Consider the following 14,722-nt stretch of genomic DNA (forward strand, 5'->3'; position numbering starts at 1 on the left):
GGAAACCTATTGAAACCAATGGGGCTTTAGTTGGTCGTGGCTAAAGTCCCATTGATTTCAGTGGGTCTATTTTAAGTATGTCTAAGGCCTTAGCTAAACCTGCCTGAAAGTGAATAACGCGAGATCTCACCCCCGTTTACATGTAAGGCGCGACGACCTCAAGAAGACAGGCGTCGCGTCCGCCATTTTAAATTTTTTTTTAAAGGGCTGGCTGTGCACGAGCACTTGAGAGACTCAAGGTAAGGTTTTTTTAAAAAAAGTGATTTCCCCACTCCCCCCACCCTAGCCCCGATGGCGCTGTGCCCTGTGCGCAGCTCCCAGCTCCTCACAAGTAATCACATGGAGCTGGGTAAAGCCGTGGAAATGGGCCACACACTCACATTCTCCGGCTCAGCCCGAGACCGCAGGAAAAACTGAGGCCAAAGGGTAGGGCTGTATCCTGGGGCCAGGTAGGGGTGGTCCCTCCCTGATCCCGGGATCCCCTGTGCGTCATCTGGACGCGCAGGGACGATCCCGGGTATCAGCCCAGGATATAGCCTGGACTAGCAAAGGCCTTAGTCTGTATCTGTACACATACAGGGATATGCACTTAAGGCCCAGGAGATACTATGATTTTTTTTAATGTGTTGAAGCTCAGTAATTGTTTACTTTTTCCATGGATTTGCATGCACTGAACTTTGATTCATTTCTTTGTTCTGTGGTGTGTGCTGATTTCATTATAGACACGGGATCAATACATTGAATGTTTGCTGCTTCAGACAGAATAAGGTTGTTGGCATTCTCAATATGTTTAATGAACAAAGTAATTGTTATTTGGTGCCGCTTCTTATATTGGTGAAGGAGAATCTGGTCTTGGAGACACAAATGGGACAAGAAACAAAACCTTGCAATACGGAGTGCTTCTATTCAGGGTTCCAGCCAGTTATGCTCTCTTCGGAGATCCCTCATTTCATTCCCCCCTCTGCCCCCTGTCTCCCCCGCACCCCACACTTTTTTCTCTCCAGCACTGAGCAAGGATTCTGTGTCCACTGAGCAAGCTTAGTCCTCATTGAGCAGTTTTTCTTGAAGAATGACTGAGGCATCTTACCTGTTTTGTGTGTTTATGTTTAATATAAAAATCAAATATTGCATAAAAATAATGATTGAACTCATTGAAAGTGCAAAAAAAAGAAAATAAGTAAAAGGGCAGTACAGCAAGATTAAACATGACCTCATACAATTATATCAAATATGGTTATATATAACTTGAAGAGAATATCCCTAAAATTAGTAATACAGCCCACAACTGGTCTCCATTATTTTTTAAAAATACTATTGGTTCTTTGATAAGCAGTTAGAAGTTTGGTTCAGTGTGCTTCTAAATCAAAACTTGGTTCAGTTTAAAAAAGAAAGAAACCCCCCCACCCAATTTGTCAATCCATATGTAAATCCTCTCACCAAGTCAATCCACAAGAAAGCTATTGTGTAAAAAGCTCATGTGCATATTATCCATAGTGCCCTATTTATTTATTTATTTATTACACTTATATACCACCCCCATAGCTAGGGCTCTTTGGGCAGTTTACAGAAATTCTAAAATTAAGATGAAAACTAGTATACAAAATTTAAAGTTAAAAACTAAACATGTGGGGTGATTAAGATGTGCCGCCCTAGAATTTTCCAGTTGAAAAAAAAACACCGCTTTCTCATCCTAGGCAGAATTAGAAGGTAATACATATTCTGATCACTATTATTTTTCATAACGCTTTGAAGACAAAGATGTTGTGAGATTTCTATTTTTTTATTATTTTATGTAATAGATTCAGATACCCGAGTAGAAACGAAATACATGTATCCTGATCCTCCCACCAATAATGATACTCTGGACATTCAGCAGCAGGCGTTGTTAAGGGAGCAGAAAAAGAAACTTACAAAATTGAGGAGAAATGCAGAAGGTAAGCTACGGTTGACTTGATCAAATCTGAATGTGGCTTACGTGGGCTGTCTTTTTAATATAGCTATGCTAGTCTTCCGTTGGAGGTTTCGTCTGTGTTTAGTACTTCCCTCAGCATATGTGCAGATCTGCATAAAATGCAGATGGTAAAATTCACTGTCTTGTGGAAGTTCCATAGATGTCTGTTGCTATGCATATAATAGCTGGCCAGTCAGCCTTGAGTTCTATCATATGAACATAGACAAAACTTTGGTGCTTTTTCAGCCTTTGGAAAGCCATATTCCTTGTCTCTCGCCATTCCCCTCCCCTCCCCTCCCCACCCTTCATGCAGCTCTGTCCATTCCACTGGTGTTCTGGGCAAAGCTGCCACAAATGCCTGACATTCTTGTCCAGTTTCTATTTCCTGGAAGATACCACCAGGCTGTTCTCATGGGAATCTCAGGGCCAGTTTTTAATTTATTGATAGCTAGGATCTCAAAATATATCAGGAGTCCTCCAGCAGTGTTCTTAACCCTTAGTATAACGTGGGGAAAACATGAAATGAAGAAAACAAGAACATAAAAAAGACCTGTTGAATGGCAGAGCCAGTAAAACAATGTTTACAATACAGTATACAAACTTTTGACATATGCAGAACATTTTGGTTGAATATTCAACAACATTTTTTAAAGGGGAGGGGGAAAATCTTTTTAATTTTATTTGTGTAATTTGGTAAATAAATAGTAAATATAGTGGAGTGTGATCATTTTCTCTACAATTTTCTACCCTATTTCCTTTCCCTCAACAATTTTTATCTGATTTTATGTAATTATGGCCATTACTGTAGTCATTTTAGCTATTGCTGTTGTTGGTGTGATCCTAAATGTATGACTTTAATAATAATAAGAGCTATTAAAGTCACAGACTTTAAGTGTTGTATTATTCTCTTGTACAGTTATTCTTTGTTTTTTAATTTTGCTTTCCTGCTCACTTCCTTTGCTTTAATAGGTGTCCTAGATTTTGATGATCCTGTGTCTGGCTTTAAATCAAGAGGCGTGGGAATGGTAAGCAGAAATAGACCCGATGTCTTTGTTTTCATTCCAAAGGTATGTGTGAATTTATGCACATGTACTAATTCATACACCTGGAAGAGTTGCTTTTCCCTCTACCTTCAAATCCCTACTCTAAGTAAAATAATACACTCTTCTGTAAAGAATATAGCCCCAACATTTTCAGTGTTGGCTGCTTTCAGCCCATCCCCACACCATCTTCAACAGGGACATCCAAGTAGTGTCATGCATTGTTCATGCTGCCTTTAAAGACTGATTGTAAATTAATGTAGAATTCAGGAGCTAGGTTGGCACTGGCTGGGACTGATTACTTAGGACATCTCTCACCAGTTTTGAAACAGCTCCATTAGCTGCCTATTGTTAGGCACTCTCACGTGATGTAAAAAGTTGAAAGTTGATACACATAGTCTTGGGCCATATGGGGAATTTCAACCTTCCACAAAAGAGAGGACTCCAAGTGTACTGTCAAATAGGTATTTCCACAATAGTGAGAGCTGAAATTAGGTCTACGTGGAGTTCAGTATAACCTTATTATTAGAAGAATTTTAAGATGGGGCCTTCTGTATCTCACTCCAAATAGAAGACATGAAACATGTTCCAAGTAATTCAGATAGCCAGAACTTGGGGCATAAAGTCAGCACAGAGTAAACAACAGCAGGGTTGGAATTTTAGGCTTGGGCGTGATGGTTTCTGGATCCCTGGCTATAACCCCTGAAGACAGGACTTCCCCTATCATACTCCTTATTCCTTATGCTGAGGGAGGGTTATTTCCAATGGCAATCAAAGCATTATATGCTTACAGAATGCAACCTCCATTTACTAGTACACCTATGTCTACTATATGGTGGCAAAATGGGACCACCAAGGTGGCTTTCTTCATTTTACACAAATTCAGTATGACATTTTGCTTGGTGATCTTATATTAGGAAATAAGGCTTGATTACTCAAATGTCATGCACTCCCGTGTGAAATACAGCTAGTCAAATTAATGTTTTGAAAGCCTTACCTTGCATAGTTCTTATGTTGCTACTACTCAAACAGATAGAAGAACTGGAGACCCTTCTGTAAAAACAGATTTAATAACTGGCAGTCTGACAACTTTCACAACTTCTGTTCGTTTAGCTAGACGTCCTTTTGCAGGAAAAGTTTTTTACCTGAAGTATGCTTTATGTTGCTTTTCTTTGGTAGGTCAGGGATGATGAGTCAAATGAGTCTATGAAGAATTCACTCTTGGAATCTGATAGTGCCTTTATTGGTGAGTATTCAGTGGTACTTGTTCAATATATAGTTTTGCATTTGATAGGCTGCTACTGAGAATTGCTCATTCTATAAGATACCATTGATGCTAGCCCTAAACTGCATTTCCCTCAAGTTCATGTGTGGCTTCTTATCCCAAACTGAGGGAGGCATATCTTCCTATGTTTCTGAAAAGCTCAAGTGGTAGAATAGCAGTGAAGGTGAAAAACATTCATCTTCAGCTATTTAAGATGCCTAGCTTTCAGCACACGCATTGATTGTTTTCTAGGGTAGTGACACAGGTTTGTTATGGCCTCTGGTGAGAACTAAGGGATGCAACAGTTCTATTGAGGCTTGGTTTGGGAGGACGTTATTGCAGACTGTTGTACCCCTCCCCTAGGGTTCCCTTCCCTGAGGCTCTGGGTACCTTTGTGATGTAGAAGGGGGGGGGGGCGTTATCCTTTCACTTCAAACTTTGTCCCTTATACACCCTCAAGCCCACATCAAGGAAATACTGCTCCGCCTTCCAGACTTTGATCTCTCTCAATACTGCTGCTACCATATATTCCCAACAATATACCTTTTGTCTCACATTGACTATCCTGAATGATAGATGCCACACTGTATGTTTGATGAATAAAATAAATGTTTATTTATTAATAACACTTTAAAATAGTAGATAAGATGCATTTGTGTGTGTTCAGTAAAGCACTGAACTTATTGTTTCTATTTTTATAATACCTATCCTATTCTTAACTCCTTCCTTAACCTCTAGTCCCCCCAAAACAAACAGCTCATCCCTGCACTCTCTAACACCAACTCTCCCACTGACTGACTCTGACTACAGACACTCCTATTTAAAACCCTGTTACCTCACGCTCTCCACCAATCAGTCACCAGCTACCAACATTCCATTCACTCGCTCCCCTCTCCCCCTTAACTCACTTACCATATTTACTCTATATAACTTAACATTGACAACATTACCATATATATACTTTTCAACACATAACATTACTATATATACATACATATATCAACCTGTAAAATACATTATATCACATAAGCAAGCATCACACAGACTGATGAGTGTATTTGTAGTATATTTATTTACACATATATACAGGTTGAGCATAAGATGGAGGCTCACAGCATTAACAACACATTTCTGCTCTCCCATCAGATATCTAGGGAGCTACCCAGATCCTCCAGAGCTCCAAAGAAATCCCCCAGCTCTGACCTTGCTTCAGTCTCTCAACTGCAACTCTGTCTGCCTCAAAAACTAGACTTGCAGCTTCTTCACAGAAGAATGGGCAACAACTCCCACAGGGATAGGGAAAGCTAACCTCTGATTCCCAAAAGATTATTTCCTTCTAGAAAAGCCCATTCTTTGAGAGACATCTCCTTGACAAAAGCAGGATATTGATCACATTGCCAGAGCTATCAAGATCATCTCCAGCCTTAGAACCAAGAATCACAGGCTGTAAGGAATCCCTGAGAGATCATTTAGACCAACTCCACATCTCATTACAGTATCTTTCATTTTAATTAAGAAGCTGTAAAACAGATCAGACCGGAGAGAAGTGATGTGGTAGACAGTGGAGAGAATTATAAATTAAGTCTACATGGAAGCAGAGTGCTTAAGTGGTCATACTGGAGTGAAAGGTGTGAACTAGGGTGGCTAAGGAGAATATATGGCATAACAGATCTCTCCTATATCTGATCAGTTTAGGGTCTCCATGCATCTCTCTTTGTGGCGATATTATAGAAGATGATAGTTGCTATACATTTCTATAGAGCAGACATGGGAAATCTTCGGCCTGTGGGCTGAATAGGGCCCACAGGGGGTCCCCATCCAGCCTTCCAGCTTTTCCCCAGCTGCAGATATGAAGTTGCAGATATGAAGTTTTGCAGATATGAAGTTTTCCCTGCTGGGAAGAGGAGGTGGGGGGCCCGTTGAAGAAGCTGCTGGGTGAATTAGTCTTGCTTCCTTCTTAGGTTTGTTGTGCTTACTTCTGAGAGACATACTGCTCCTGCTTGATTCTCAGTAGACATGCAGAGCCTTGCCCTGCTTACTTCTGAGCAAGCTTGAAAAATTTAAGGATCACATTTTGGCCCTGCCCGTCTTACCTTTGACCCTGCCCACATGGCCATTGGCCATGCCTACAGATGGAATGTGGCTCCTGAGATACTTCCCACATTGGAATTTGGCCCTTGGACTGAAATTTTATTTATTTATTTACTGCATTTCTATACTGCCCAATAGCCAAAGCTCTCTGGGCGGTTCACAAAAATTAAAGTCATAAAATACAACTTAAGTATAAAATTTAAACCACAATATAAAGGTTCCCCACCTCTGCTATATAGTATTCAGATCTTGAGGCAGATCAAAAAAGGAACACAAGGACAATGAAAAGAAAGCTTGCAATCCTTTCTTTAAAGTTATTGATTAGTTTTAGAGTGTTGGCCTGAGACTCAGAAGATGGGAGGTTCTAGTCCCCACTTGGCCATGAAGCTCACTGGATGACTTTGGGCGAGACACTGACTTTCAGCCTAACCTATCTCGCTGAGTTGTTGTAAAGATAACATGGAGAGGAGGAGGATCATGTATGCCACCTTGGGTTCCTTGCAAGAGGAAAAATGGTGGGTTATAAATGTTACAAGTCATAAATGATTAATAAGTCCTGCAGCTATCTTGCATCTCTGCTATAAAGATAGAGGAATAGCGTATTCAGTACTTTTGGGACAAAGTTATTGCATTGTTTGTAAGCAACAGTTTTGTTTCCAAGTTTTATTGGTTAATTACAAGTTTATGGCAGCCATTTTCCATTGACATCACGGTGGTATATGTGGTACGCCTTCCCATTGTATCCTCACAATAACCCTGTGTGATAGTTTAGGTTGTGAGAGAGTACAGGGGTCCAAGGTCATCCAGTTAGCTTTATGACTGAGTAAAGATTTGAACCATTTCCCCCCTGTTGTAAGTCTTAATACTCCACACTAGCTCAAAACATCACTTATCTCAAGGTGAGAATCTGCAGAGAGTTTAATGGTACACATATGAAAATACTTTTACGCAGGACCTGTTTGTTATGGCACTCACTTAATCTTAAAATGTAGCTGCCAAATGCCGCCTTCCATGTAAAAGTCCTGTGGTTTCATAGCTTGCTTCAGTATTATATAAGATACATGGCGCAAAAGAAATCTGAGCATAACAGTAGGATAGTAATATCTGGAGAGCTAAATAAAGCTATTATAGAATTAGTGAGATATTTCTGAAGGTTGTTGGCAATTCCTCCCCTCCCGCATAAGCCCTCTGTGGAGCTTAAAAGCATATAACACATAACATAGTTAAGTTTGTTTTCATAAATCTTGTTTAAAAATACTAGTTTGGGCTAATTAAAAAAAATATTTCCCCAGGTACTGACGGTGAGACCTTTCCTACTTTAGAAGAACCGAACTTCAACATGGATATAACTTCGCCACCACCTGTATCTGCAAGGGAAAGGAGGCGAGAGAAGAAAAAGGTAATACAATTCGTAGGTGTTGGTTCAATTAAAGGGAGTTGCAGTTAAGCCTAATTAAAATCAGGATGTTGAGTTAGCTGTTACTAATTTATTCCATTCCTTTTCAATGGGACAGAAGCACAACTAATTTTACCTGGATCAAGGCCATTACATATATGCAATATGCATTTTTAGTTCCATTTTCTGGTGGTCTAGCTACAGATACTGTGTGGTATGAGGATTGCTAAGACATCTGCAGTTCTGAAAAACACAGCTGTACTAAACCAAAATAATAGTCCTTTAGCCCAGTAAATGGAATTTGACATTGGGGAGATGTGGATGTTTTAATACTTATTGTACTGACAAAGTACTCTGTTCAGCTTCTCACTAACTTTAGTGCATTTATTATTAGCATAGTAGTATTCATGTACATATTTCCTAATGCTATGATGCATATTTTAGTATGTTGATTATGTGGGGGAAATGTATACAGATTTACTTTATGTATAAATCCTTTTAATGTTTCCTCAGCAGATATATATATATATATATATATATATATATATATATATATATAGTATTCAATTTCTCATGATTCCTTAAATCTGTAGGATGATGCCCCTTTTAGGGTGACTCCACCACCACAACCAGACAACAGCTCTCTGCACTCAAGCTCTAGTCTCAATATAGATCAGTTAAAAGCAAGAAACGAGGAGCGACTGCAAAGATTGAATGAGCTACGAAAGAAGGCCATTCATATAGGTATGGTCCCTTTTCTAGGTATTAAAACTGAGCCTATTGACAAAATTAGGGATCCCGCTTATATTCAGAGAATGAAGTTCCACATAGGGTAGTTATTGGAATAGGTTGTTTGCCAATTCATAATATAACTGAATCAGCAACATGACCCAGTTAGGGAAGTGCTTGGAAGAAACAGGATGGCCTTTCTGCACACTCTCATAAGAGATGAGGAGCCAGGGCCCCATGTGAAAAGGGGCAGCACTCAACGACCTTCAAGAGAACAATGAAAGCTTCAATGGATTTTTCTACAGGTTGTTCCCCTTCCAGGTCTGTGCCGAGTTGCCACATGGTCCCAGCTTTCCAATCTCCCATGCTGCTATAAGTTGAACATTCCTGTGAGGCATGACACTACCTTCAGACAAGTTGTTCTTTTGTCTCTGGTGTCATGAGGCACCTGTCCCCTCCTGTAGGTAATGTAACGTGTCAATCACCCAGAAGTGTGATGCACAATAACCACAAAGAAGAATAGGTTGCTTAACTGTAACTGGTTTTTTGAGTGGTCACCTGTCCATTCACACCTCCCACCCTGCATCCTTGCTGCAGGTACCAGCATAGAGCCAGCACTTCTCATCTCTGCTGGAAAATGTCCTTAGGCCACTGCATTGGTTGTTAGGAACTGGGTGGGAAGAGTAGGAACCACACTTTTGAGCGTGCACACTGAGCCTGGAGGGGAGGGGGGCTTCCTGCCCAAAAAAACTTGGCTCTAGAACATTCCAAATGAAAGTCTGCACAGGTGCAGAATCTATATATCTGAATGCACAAATGCCTACACAAAGAGAACCACAATTATGTGCAAGTCACCTTTCTTCAACTGCTTAGCAAAAGAATCCTGTGTTGCATTGTCAGTTCCAAATGACTGGAAGATATTTATGCTCCTTATCCAGAACTAATCTCACTTCAATTAGTGGTCTTTTTAACAACGGCATTGACAAGCTGAAGTACGTTCAGGGAAGAGCAGCGTGGGGCCACGGACTGGAATTTACTTATATAGACAAAGGGCCAGAGGAGCTCAAAAAGGGGAGGTATGAAAAGGGATAGGGGTGGGGAAACCTGATCCTGGCCATTGAAAATTTCTCCTTGGCTATGAGCTTTAGAGTGGCCATTGGCTGTGCTTATATCACAAATAGGTCCTCAGGTCCTCCTGCTACTACAGGTTTACTGCAAGTCCCCATGTGTGTTGCACATTGGATACCTCAGGTGGGCTTTGTAGGCCATCTAGATCAACCCCCTGGCGGATGCATTAAATCCAGCACTTCAAGGCCCCCCCAACGACGAAGAGGGCCTCTCCATCACTCCCCCGCCCACAAACATACACTGGTAATTGGTTGCATTGTCAAACTGCTCTTACTGTTAAGTTTCGCAATGTTCAACTGAAACCTACCCTCCTGTAATTTAAGCCCATTAGATCTAATCCTGTCTTCTGGGGCAGGAGAGAACAAGTCGTTGTCCTCTTCTATGTAATAATCCTTCAAGTATTTGAAGAGTGCTGTCAAGTTTCCCCTTAGTCTTTTTCATTCTAAACATGCCCCGTTCAGCACCATGTACATTGATGGTGCTATATAAATAAATAAATAAATAAATAAATAATAATAATAATAATAACCTTTCCTTCTGGACATTTTTCATATCCATTTTGTTGCCCTCCTCTGAACCTGTTTTAACTTATCTACATCCTCTTAAAGTGTGTTGCCCAGAACTCGTCACAGGACTCTCGGTGATGCCTGACTAGTGTAGAATGAAATGGTACTATTACTTTCCATCACCTGGGGATTAAGGTTCTGTTATAGTTCATCCAAAAATCACCTTAGTCTTTTTTTTGCAGCTGCATCACACCGTTTACTTTTTCACACGTACTGCTGCCAAACCAGATATCCTCTGTCCTAAATCTATTCCCCCTTAATGTAGGATTTTGACTTTGTCTCTGTTAAATTTCATTCTGTTAGTTTCAGCCATTTCCCATTTCATCAAGGTCATTTTGAAATTTATTCCTGTCCTCTGACATGTTTGCTCTTCTTCCCCGTTTTGTGTCATCTGCAAATTTGATAAAGATTCCTTCCTGCAATAAGGGTTAAGAATGTTGCAGGTGTCATTGCTATACAGAAACTAACGAAAATGTTTTAAGACTTTTCCCGAAATATATTTCTTTCTTGATAGGTTAGCATTTTGCATCACCAAAATCTGGACTCATTTTTGCCATTTTCTTTATAGAAAGGAAGTGATGGTCAGGGTGAGTAACTAGCCAGCTTTGGTTCTTGTAGATAGATAGATGGATTAGATACATATTTGAAAATGCTTGTTAGATACCAATCTCTCAATGCTGCAAATACAGAAATAGGTTTCAGTTCATAGACCAGCTTTACTGGGTGCACAAAATCTATTTGCTGCATGCCGCCTCCCCTCTACTCATTTTACAGCCATGTAAACCCAATATAGCTAGTGTACATTTAAAAACCTAATTCTACTTATATAGAACCCAATGCCTTGTCCTGTATATATTCCCATATGGATGGTTGTACACAAGTAGACTCCATTTTTCTATAGGCAATGTGGTTCTGTAGGTTGGGATGTAGCTATTTTGAAATTTAAGCCATGATACACTCCTTAAGTTCTGAAACTACAATTTTAAGAAGAATTTTTAGAATACATTTGATTATTTGTATCACTTAAGTATGGATATTTTTTAAAAAACAACACATCTGTACAATCCCTTTGTATAAGCACATGTGTTCCCAGTCTTCAAGGGGTTCATATGAGCATATGGAGTTTCACATGCGAAAAAGCAGCCCTCCATTTATTCTGGTGCCTGTTTTTCTGAGAGGCATGAAATTACCAACATTTATTGTGTGTGGCAGGGCTCTGATAGTTATTCTGGAATTTGACACCATTCTTAAGCACTCCCGCTGTTTATTTTCTTTAAAATTACAGCTTTGAGTGAGACAGCAATTCATGCAAAAGTCCTGAAAATGAGACTTCCAATGAAGTTCTTACGTGTCCACCTTTTAGATTATACTCTTCTTGTTGGGGCAGAGTGGTGGTGGTGGGAGAATTCATATTTTTTGCCCCCTGGCCACTCTTTCACTAGATGAGAAGCAGTAAAAAGCGATCTAAAAACTCTTCTGAAGAGTGAAGTGTCAGGTGATTTTTTTTTTTTTTTACAATGGAGTGCTATAGTCGTTATCAAAGAAGTACCATACTTCTTCGATTCTAAGACACACTTTTTCCCCATATAAACATCTCTAAAAACGGGGTGCTTCTTAGAATCATGGGTGCATTTATTATTTCTTAGAATCAAAGCTTTTTTTCCTGTTGGTGGTACTGAAATTAGTGTGCGTCTTACAATCGATGGCGTCTTAGAATCGAAGAAATACGATAAATTGTAAAAGGTTTGCTTCCCTCACCCTCCAATTATCATTGCTTGCATTGCATCCATCCATCTATTTCCTTTCAGAAGCATGACATCCCAGAGGGAGAAGAGCCACTTTTTAATTTTAATTTTAAAAAACAAGTTTCATTTGATGTTTGTAAAGGAGACAATATAAAGGTATTGTCTCCTTTATATTAGCTCTTAATTGTAGATTAGCTTTTTTCTTTGGTGCTGATTGCATGTTATTGAAACATATTAAAATGGATCTTGTAACAGATCAATTGGAGCAAACACACTTGTCCGTTATAAAAGATCACTGTTTGTTTGAGGTGAATGATAGAGGGTAGGGGCAGGAAGCAATACATTTATTAAGCCAAATTCTGTTTTGATTGTGGATTTGCCTCATATTAAGCTATGCCAAAAGAAGGAAAAGGATCTGTTTCACAAAGACCAAGAAGCTGTTACGGAATTTCCTGGTAATTGTCAGGCTCTCAAACTGTGTGAACTGGATATAGATAAAAGCGAGCTCAATCTTTGTTTTTAACTGCTATAGATTCATGACAGTATTTGAAAATTTTCAGTAAAAATTGACTTGCAGTTATTCTCTTTCCCCTTTACATTGTCTATAGATTTCCCCCTATGAACGCCCCTTATATTACAGAAGTGTGGGAAATGGAAGGACCTTCCTTTCATCTATTAGAGTATGGAACACAGTGGCTAGCTTCTCTTCTCAAAATCCCTTCATAATTTTATTAGAACATTCCCCCCACATGAATCCAGCCCTAGAGTCCCCGATGAGCAAGAGCCAATGCTGCCTCTATTAAGAAAGTATTCTGATGTATCTTTGCTCTGAACACCCATCACTGAAAAAAGCTTTTGTAAAGTTAGAAAATCTAAGTAATTTGCTAGGTTAGTGAAATGTTATTGTACCAAACAGTGTGCTTTTAAGTAACAACAGAAGCTAAACTTGTTTTCTCTTCCCCAAGCTGATGATATTTCACTGGGAAATGCTGATGATATCCTGAAGGAATTGCCCTCTATGGGTGCCCGAAGATCTGACTCTATTGACACAGTGGCAACTGAGCCATGGCTGAGACCTGGGACATCTGAAACCCTTAAACGATTTATGGCTGAGCAGTCAAGGCAAGCTAAACTTTCTTCTGAGAAGAACTTACCCTTCAATTGGCAGGGGCTGTCAACTGCCCATGGCTGAATAAATCTGTAGCAAAGCCAACTGTGCCTTTCGAAAGAATGTTTCGTCACTACTGCACTTTTAATTTTTTTAAAATGTAAATGCTCTGTACAGAAGTGGAGATGTCACAAATCTTGTAAACAGGCAGGCAAACTGATTATGACAAACTGCTGCAATCCCCTATCTTCTAAAGTTAAATTATCAGTATGTTACTGGTAAGACCCACACTTGGAAATAGGACTCCTGCACTAGGTCATCCTGAAAACATCAGGTTAGAGCTAAACACATGAAGTTTAATAATAGCACAGAGACTGGGTTTTCCAGTTTACTCTTTCGGTATTTTTTGTTTGAAAATTACCTCAGACCTCAACTACTACTACAAGATTGTGAAATGTGTCCTGAGTTTAACAGAACTGAAGTCTATGGCTTGGATTGCTCAGATATGTAGTAGACATTTAGGTTCCTGTGTAGGACTTTTGCTGCTTTACAATTCATCACATATTCACTATCCAATCATTTGTTCTAAAATTCTAGATTAATGTGCCTTCTTGTTGTGGTGGGTTTTTTTAATGTCAATAGTGAATACTATAAAATGTATTTATGGTCATGCTTTTAAGATTACAAAATAAATTATATTTTATTAAAAGTTTAATGCAGTTCTTGTGAGGATGAATACATCTTAAAATAAACACACCAGGTTTAAAAATAAAAGCTGAGAGCCTCCTTGATCACACCTGACTTGTTGTGAGACAAAGCTGTTTGCCTGGATCTCACTGCTGGTAGTATTTACCAATAGAGCTGCTTTCTTTTTTAAGTAATGAATCAAAGGTTATTTTTCATTGGTTGGTTTATTGTGTGTGATATATATATCTTTCCAAAGAAGCCTGACGTGGATACACACACACATATCACACAAAGGGCGAAATCCAATGCAAGTCCTACTTAGAGTAAACGCACTGAAATGGGACTTCAGATAGTCATGACTATTTTTTCTCATTCATTTCAACGGGTCTGCTCTAATTATAACTTATGTTGGATTCTACCCTTTGTTTCCACTCTACAAAAAGATTAACATAGGGGAAAGAGTAGGGTGGAAAGCAGAGCATTTGCTTACAGCTACTAGATATTTCCCCCCAAAATGGGACCTTGCCACACTTGTACACAGTTTCAATTCTAATGCTAAGCCAAAGCTTGCTGCTCCCAAGTTGCACATGTGCATGTACACCCATCATTAGCCAAAAGATAGGATGGTCTATGTGTTAAGTGGGGCAGGAGTACGTTGAGGACTAAGAGATGAGTACTTTGCCCAGAATAGATGCAGCCATCTGTCACTAACCTTTCCTTTGAAAAGAGTAACAACAAAAGGTAGGAAAATAAACTGAAGGAATGGACTCAGACCTGGTCATGCTTAGAGAAAAGGCTCAATGAAATCAATGGGACAAGTCACACAGGATTAAATTTGGAATGAACATGAATACTAAAATGGAAAGCATGCAAAAAGAGGAAAAGAAGCTACCTTATTTCACATCTTCGTCAGGCTTTTTATAATGCAGCTGTTCTAGAACATCAATCACTGTAGGAGCATGCCTAAGGTTACTTCAGTGCTTTATCTTACCAACAATGTAATATCTAAATTATAAT

At 39.4% G+C, this 14,722-nt stretch overlaps 1 protein-coding gene across 7 annotated transcripts in view; it reads left to right on the forward strand.

The window, feature by feature from the left end:
- The window catches only part of CSPP1 (centrosome and spindle pole associated protein 1), a 66,409-nt gene extending 52,676 nt beyond the window's left edge, over window positions 1–13,733 (forward strand). For 5 of the 7 annotated variants that reach the window (XM_063130808.1, XM_063130809.1, XM_063130810.1 and 2 more), the window contains 6 exons: window positions 1,800–1,934; window positions 2,921–2,976; window positions 4,171–4,237; window positions 7,639–7,745; window positions 8,336–8,486; window positions 12,876–13,733. In XM_063130808.1, coding sequence (XP_062986878.1) covers window positions 1,800–1,934; window positions 2,921–2,976; window positions 4,171–4,237; window positions 7,639–7,745; window positions 8,336–8,486; window positions 12,876–13,102 — 743 coding nt within the window. In that variant the 3' untranslated portion in view covers window positions 13,103–13,733. Of the gene's footprint in view, window positions 1–1,799; window positions 1,935–2,920; window positions 2,977–4,170; window positions 4,238–7,638; window positions 7,746–8,335; window positions 8,487–8,776; window positions 9,051–10,679; window positions 10,753–12,875 lie in introns of those variants that run through there. The other 2 variants (XR_010025671.1, XM_063130811.1) reach the window with 2 other exon arrangements.
- Window positions 13,734–14,722: the final 989 nt, after the last annotated feature.

Source organism: Elgaria multicarinata, chromosome 7 (genome assembly GCF_023053635.1).
Source record: "Elgaria multicarinata webbii isolate HBS135686 ecotype San Diego chromosome 7, rElgMul1.1.pri, whole genome shotgun sequence".
Lineage (NCBI taxonomy): Eukaryota > Metazoa > Chordata > Lepidosauria > Squamata > Anguidae > Elgaria > Elgaria multicarinata.